Source organism: Cryptotermes secundus, unplaced genomic scaffold, assembly GCF_002891405.2.
Source record: "Cryptotermes secundus unplaced genomic scaffold, Csec_1.0 scaffold838, whole genome shotgun sequence".
Classification (NCBI taxonomy): domain Eukaryota; kingdom Metazoa; phylum Arthropoda; class Insecta; order Blattodea; family Kalotermitidae; genus Cryptotermes; species Cryptotermes secundus.
In genome coordinates, this window is record NW_019744415.1 from 165754 (window position 1) to 173836 (window position 8083).

At 37.5% G+C, this 8083-nt stretch overlaps 1 protein-coding gene across 3 annotated transcripts in view; it reads right to left on the reverse strand.

Moving 5' to 3' along the window:
- The window catches only part of LOC111874760 (zinc finger CCHC domain-containing protein 8 homolog), a 23065-nt gene extending 15362 nt beyond the window's left edge, over positions 1–7703 (reverse strand). The window contains exons 1-4 of one of the 3 annotated variants that reach the window (XM_023870530.2): positions 7141–7703; positions 5106–5316; positions 4235–4434; positions 1630–1835 (exon numbers count right to left, since the gene is read on the reverse strand). In XM_023870530.2, coding sequence (XP_023726298.1) covers positions 1630–1835; positions 4235–4434; positions 5106–5316; positions 7141–7475 — 952 coding nt within the window. In that variant the 5' untranslated portion in view covers positions 7476–7703. The remainder of the gene's footprint in view (positions 1–1629; positions 1836–4234; positions 4435–5105; positions 5317–7140) is intronic. The other 2 variants (XM_023870529.2, XM_023870531.2) reach the window with 2 other exon arrangements.
- Between the last annotated feature and the right edge of the window lie 380 nt (positions 7704–8083).

The following is an 8083-nucleotide window of genomic DNA, read 5'->3' on the forward strand; positions in this document are numbered from 1 at the left end:
GCTACATTTGGAGCATAGCTCTGTATGGGGCTGAAACATGGACACTTAGGGCAGTAGGTCAGAAACATCTGGAAAGTTTCGAAGTGTGGTGTTGGAGAAGGATGGAGAAGATCAGTTGGACTGATTATGTGAGAAATGAAGAAGTGTTAATTAGAGTCAGTGAGCAGAGGAATATCCTACACGAAATAAGAAAACGGAAGGCTAATTGGATTGGTCATGTTTTACACAGAAACTGCCTTCTAAAAGAAGTTATTGAAGGAAAGATAGAGGGGCAGATAGAAGTGACAAGAAGACGAGGAATAAGACGTAAGAAGATGCTGGATGACCTTGGGGACAGAAGAGGATACTGTCATTTGAAGGAGAAAGCTCTAGATCGCATTAAGTGGAGGAACTGTTTTGGAAGAGACTGTGGACCTGTCATCTGACAGATTACTGATGATGATGATGATGATGAGTTAACCCTGAGAGAAGAACGCTGAATTTTTTTTAGTTGGCCACTTAATAACATCATCACTATTGCCACTGTACAACATCAGACAACAGGATTAATCAATGACAAGCAGTTGGCAGAATGATATTTGGCAGGGAATCCCACATGGTCTGACCTGGGACTGAACCCAGGCCACTGTGGCAGAAAGTCTAACCACCTGAGCTATGGAATAGCCTAAGAATGCTGGATAAAATTTTATCTTAAGCTAATGGGTGACAAGCCTCAATAATTATAATTACTACAGGCAGTAGTATCGCCTTTCCTGCTAATATGTACAAAAACAGACTCCTTCCACTGCACAGATGGAGCTTCCTTATTCCAAATACAATTGATGTGTTTAAGGGTCTCAGAATGCAACATTCCACTTCCTGACTGAATCAATTCTGCCAGAATTTGATTAATACTCTGACATGTAAATCCACTGATAGGTAACGGCTTGTTGAAACACATCTCTGAGGTTATGACAGAGACATCAATTCCTAGGTAACACATACGGAAATATTTCCATTACAATGGATAGGTAAAGGTTATTCATACAGCAATGAAGGACAGATATGAGAAGTAAGAACCCTTGGAGATGGTGATCTGCATACAGTTCGACAAAATCCTACCTCAGGGAGAGACAGACTACAAGATACATACTGGATACTGGACAGCAGTAGATGCCCAGTCCAAGAACAAGATACAAGAGAGGAGAGTGGGTACAGATCTGCTCACTGAATTCGTACAAGGAGCATTTAAGTGTAGAAGTGTTGAGGTCTGTGTGTGTTGTTGTTCCAGTAACATTTTGAAATGTTATAAGTATTTGTAGATCCACCTGGTGATTGTCCAATAAATCGATTCATCAATCCAGAGAACCCATTAATTACTTGTAGCATTACCAAGATACATGACAATACCTAGATATTCATACAGTAGCAATCTCAACATCAAAAGGCTCACAGAAATTTTGAAGCTTAAAATCATATGTGAAGTTCAGGTCTGTATATTTTTATGTCTGAACATCCATTGTTATAATATGAAACAAGCTGGTGCAACTCTTGAAACTTAACAAGGTTGCACAGTCTGATGTGAAGATCATTCTAACAAGGTGAAATACTGACAAGCAGAACCTTCATGAAAAAGAATACAGCACTTACCTTTTCCTTGAGAATCATACAGTGTGAGTCCTGAGTGTGATATCCTAGCTTCCTCCATCCAACCAGGTGGATATCCCAAAAGTCGCATCCTATATATGTGCTTTGGAAGATGGTGTCTGCCTAATCCTAATGCCTTTCTAAGTTTGCTACTAATCTGACCAGGAACAAGGCTAGCAAACTTCTGCTCATCATCCAGGTGATAACGACTAAAAACCAGAAAGCCATAATTTCATAGAAACAACAGACTTCATTTACAGTATATATACTGCATTCATAAAATCACTTCTCTGTCCAATTATAGTAATTATAGTACATTTTCTCTCAGTACAAAGGAACTTTCTACCTATTATACGAGTAATATTCCTTTCAAATATATTATCTAATATTAAATGCCTTACCAGCATACTCTCAGTAGCCTACTTTCCTTCCTTAAGGAACAAAGTTGACTTCATCAAGATGCAGTCCGGATTTGTCCTCCCTTTCAACTTTCAAGCCAATGCACCAATTTTTACAAAATTTTGTACGAACAATATGCCTTTGGAGGACAGCTCAATCCCATAATTTTTAATTTCCTCCTATCAGTAAGAACATGGCAGATGCAAAAGCTTGTGAGGTAGGCACAACATTACATTGCATCAGTTATTGTAGTTACTATTTGAAGTTTGAGGTCCTCGGAGTTGTGTTAAAATTACTGCTTCCAGGATGTAAAGCCATACAGTATGGCAGACAGGTACCAATAGTTTGGTGGAATGATACCTATTTACCATAACACAAAAATCACATTCCAGAAGACCACAATCTTCATGGTCTCTATTGGTTACTATGGTTAGTGGGCTTCAGAAGAATTAAAGTACAGCAGAATGCTGCTTATCTGCATTCTGATTATCCAAACTGTGAATTAGCCAGATCACTGCAATGAAGGAATGTGCCTGCTAAATAAACATCACTGTCAGACCTTTTCAAATAAACTATTTGAAAATGTTACTTTACATGTACATTTATTCATTTTTCATGGTTCACCTGTTTTAAAAGATTTTTAGTTTTTATTATTATAATAGCACAGTACATTATAATAGTGCTGTAATAGGGTTTTCTTGTGGATAAGAATTTAAGCGGTTATCTGAACCACCTTTGTTGCCAATTAATTCAGATAAAAGGCATTCTATTTTATTATCACCATTGTCACTATCATTACTTCAGACAGGGCATTAGTTTTGCCTTCCACTTTTAATAGTGATAAACAGGAAGAACTGAGAAGCCAACAATTTGTCTTAATGGGGTCTACACTGTACACTTTATAAACAGTTTTTACTGGAAACAGTTATGCTTGAGCATAAAAGTTACAAGAATCAGCTGATGTTTATCCAAGGCAACTTGAATATCCCACCCAGTGACCATTCTCCTCCAGAGCTGGTCACCAGACAAACACAGAAGCTCCCAAATCAATTAGAGCATCTCAGAAGAAACCTACCAGGTGCTGTACTGAAGCTGTTAATTCTAGAATGTTACAAATTACTATACCAGTCAAGGATTCACCTGATGAAATACATGTTTTGGTGACTAGTAAGACCGTGTCATCATTATGGTTACTACGTGATTCCTGTCATACTATCTGTAACACCCTGAAATTTGAGCCAGTATTATTTCCATACCTTTCATGTGGGTATTGTACATGAACAACTGTTTCACTGTGAAACTCTTACATGGCATTTCAACATAAGATCAAACATAGCTGTTATTTATTACAGTAGTAGGAACTTGGTATTATAGTCAACAGGTACATAATACACAGGCTCACTTCATGGTAGCTGCTCAAAGAATTACTGGCAAAATACTAGAGAGAAATTGTAATGTGTATAGGTCATTGACTTATGAACCACATCAGCCGTGGCATAGTTCAAGCGGTTAGTCACTGGCTTCCCACCACAGCGGCCCAGGTTTGATCCCGGGTCTGGTCAAGTGGGATTTGTGGTGGACAAAGTGGCGCTGGGGCAGGTTTTCTTCGAGTATTTTGGTTTCCCCTGTCAATCTTCGTTCCACCAAATTCTCCATCATCATAATCACCGGGGCAGGTACAATAAGCCAATCAGTGGCTGCCGTGCCGAGTGGACCCAGCTGGACTCCAGCCCCCACTAAGCAAATTTAAAAAATTTAAATTTCTTTATGAACCACATCATGAGACCGAACACTGCAGTGTGAGATTACATGATTAGCATCAGCACCTGCCACCCAATCAAAGGATTCGTGGCAGGCTCTCAGATGACCTTCTTGTTTTCATATTACATACTGTGACATTTCAATAAGGGCATTTTAATCATAATTGTCTGTCAATCCTCACTGTTTATTATCCATCCCTAAATTATGCTCTGCAGAGGTCAAGAATGGTGGAGCTTTAGCTCCACTACCCCATGTCTTCATTGCATTGTGCTTAATTAATTAAGCACAGGGATACCTTAAAAATAATCCTCAATTTGTTAAACTTTTAGATACATAAATAGTACGTTTAGCTTACTTCCCTTATTTTGAAAAAATAAGAAGCAGGTTTATATGCTCACCATCACTAACTCAAAATACATAACTGAGATCCAGAATCAGGTGCAGTTACCTTGTCTTATTCGGTGTTTGGCCAAATCTAGCAGAAAACTGTCTCCTGTTTCTGCTTATAGCTAAGGGGTCTCGAGGCAAGGGACAGTCACGAAGGCTATGAGTCCCTAGACAGTTGAAACAAGATGAGCGACTTGGTTCTCCATTTTCATTAGTCTTACCACTGTCCTCTTTGGCTTTCTGAAGAACTTCACCAAACTTCTGTGAAAGGGTACAAACAAAATACTTGAACACAAATAATTCTCTACCTCTCCCATGCATAATCAGAAAAGAATAATACCATGAAATGTCCTCTAATATTCAAGTAAACTGAATGTCTTGGTCGCGTGCATATCCTTCCTGCTTCATATTCATGAGATCACAGGCTAAAATATGTGACAAGATATGTATCCTAAGGTCTCCCGTGGTTTTCTTTAGTCCTTCCAGGCAAATGCTGGATGGTATCTCACATTAGGCCATGACCAATTCCTTTTGTGGTGTTTCAAATTCACTATTCTCTAATAATCCTATGATTCAGTATTATACAGTATGAGCTACTGACAGTGTCATTAAATCAACCATAAATAAATAAACCACATTCCATATTACAAAGTAATTTCTGTTTCCAGCATTTGCATGAAGAATGCACACAAACCCAAAGAAGCACAATCAGGATAACTTATTTAGTGACCAAACCACAAATACACAGCAGTGGTTGCTAGTACACCACTACATTCTGAAATATTGTACATTTGTACAAATGATTATGAGCAAATCATTTAGCCAAAAAAGTTCAATAATAATTAAATGTAAAATATAGTCAGTACACTTCAGGGCCAAAAATATAAATTCCATTATAAAAAAATTAACTGGCAAATTGTTAATCCACTTACCTGACTGTATGCTGGTACATCTAACTCATCTTTTATAGTTGGACGTGTATCAACAGTAAAGAGATCTGAATCATCAATCCCATGGTCTTGACAATCGTCACTCCCTGCTTCCCACACATCGAGTTCCAAATCGGACGTGTCTTCATCACAGTCAGGGTCATGTTTTGCTATCAGATCTTTCAAAAAATTTTTTATAGCAGCTTTATACTTTCTATGGAACATATAAAAGATTTTCCAATTAATATAACTTAAAATATTTCATTTATCACTGATAACCAATAAAATTTTTCACTCTCTTTATACAACTTCTGAATTACCAAACAAATACACATTTACTGATTGACTTCACTGAAAGTAGTAAATCATGTATGTGCATTTACAAGTCTGTGTACTCGTATATGTGTCAAAGTCTCTGCACAAGTAAGAATGTAAACAATCTGTGAGTAAGTAAGATTATGCACATAAAACTGTATGAAATGCATGCTTCTATGTTCAAATAATAAAGGTTCTGGCAGTACATCCAACCAAGTACAGCACTTCATCTGTTGTGTCTTCTTGGACAACATTAACTTCAATATGGCGTAAAAAATGTTTCAGAGAATATCTTAGCCTCCATCATGAGATATGGATGTGATGAGTGCCACACATTTGTAAATATACACACATACACATTAACAAACCAACTTTCACTGCCTGTAGTGCGTGAAATCAAGTGAACATCCAAACAATAAATAATACTCAGTATCACATAACACGGAAATGTCTATGTGAAAATACAAGCACTCGCCTATCCTAATGGCAGTGCTTCACATTATTTTTTCATCTGTCACACACCATGACTTGACAAAGACAACTGAGCAACACATACCAACAGAATAAACATTTTAGATTTAATAATTTAATTTAACATCCTGTTTCTTTCTAACTATAATGTGTGAGAACACAGCTTCTTACAAAAACTTGTGGCACACCTGATACCTCATGGCAGCAGGCTAGTTGCAGAACATTGCTGTGTACCATACTCAATGTCACTTGCCTTGATTATGGAACAAATAATCATTATTGAAACACATACCTTAATTTTAGGATAAATAAAATGAATCCCCCAACTCTGTCTAAGTTACTAGGATGTACAGCCAGATCTCAATGGCCTCCTCCAATCTCTGATGACAGTAGAACAGTTTCTAAAACTTTGGAATTTTACTTCATATCAATATGACTGACTGGCCATAAAGACCACTATATTTTGCATAATGAAATGTAACTGATAAGACTTTCTTGAGAAGCTAATTGCTAATAAGATCTAACTGTTTCTGGCAATGCTATATTAATGCAATTAACAGGTATAGAGACTAGCTCTGTCAATTCAGCCCAACTGAATAGGTTCCACCTGATGATAAAGACAGAATCTAGTCCCTGAATCATTGTTTTCAAAACAAAAACAGGATGATTGATAATGTCCAGAAACACAATAATCGTAAGCTAATAGTTGCTAAGTTACATAATAAATATTACTTTTTTTATAAACTCTTACACTTCATTATCCTATTCATATGCATTCACAAACACCGAACGTCCTTCTCAACATTTAACAAATATTACAATAAATACTTCTTAGGCCCCCAACCAACCCTCAAGCCAGAGGACCACCCTTTTCTGACTGTGCACAACTGCTTAATCAATGTATGTGCAGCTGTCCTCCATATGTGGAGGCCACCTGCTCCATCCTGAGGATGTGCCATGCAACGGTAACAAGAGACCACCCTAATTAACACAAAGGCTTCAAATTTTATATCACTCTTTAACAGGGATAATGGCACGACACAAAGACAACTATTACACACAGACACCAACTTAAGCCACAAACACTGCCTCATGGATAACCACACGATTAAGCCTTGTAAGTCTGATATAGCAAGACAGTAAAAATAGGGAACATGTAGTCAGAGGTCAAAATTTCTTGCATTCAACAGTCCTCAACTATAGAGTCTTAATTTGTACAATCAACTTTAGACCCAAATGAATTGACACTAACCTTGCTGTGTCTCGATCTCTGAAGGAGATGCTAATAATTGGTTTATTCTGGTTAGTGGACGATGCACAATTTGTTTCTTCAACATACTTATTACACTCCTTTCCAACTAAAAATGTGTTATTTTCATTCGAAGTTTTATGATTCGAAACCCCATTGCTCCCAGTCAAGAACGACACCTGAACTGTGGTTTTCTTAGTTACACTCCCAACTACGCACCTCTCACTGCTGTACGAATCAAAACTTTCTTCGTTGTTTGATGTGCTTCCACTCACGCAAGTAGAATCATTATCAATACTGTCATCTAACATAATTTTACTGTCCCTGTCAACTGACATAATGAAACATCGCACAATTAAACCAAATCAAAGAAACTTCAACAGCCCCTGCCGCCACCGTCTTCCCCAATAATTACACAACTCAAAATAACTTCAATAGTTTCTGCTACGATGGGACTTATAACAACTGTATCCGATTCCACCACAAATTACTACGGTCATCAACGGTTGCTAAGGTTCCTAAGCCTTGTTAATTATTATATCACGGACAACACAGACAACAAAATCCGTGTGACCAACTGTCAAATGTAAAAGTACCGCAGGTTCCAATTGGTACTGTGGTGTCTGTGGAAGGTTGTAGCCAAGTATTTTTCGTGTTCAAGTTCTATTATCTGAATACATTTTACGAATAATAATTTTATTTGCGGTCATTTTAATGACTATACGAAATAAATTATACCATGAACAGGTATTACTTACTTACTTACTCATGGAGTAAGAAGGAGCCTCCAATTCTGCAGCTACTCAAGAATTTTCCAGCATTTTATGGAACCCCAAGGTTCATTGCCTTGTTAACAAGAGCCCTCCACTGGTCCCTACCCTGAGCCAGATCTATCCAATCCATACCATCCCATCCTATCTCTCTAAGATCAATTCTTATATTGTCC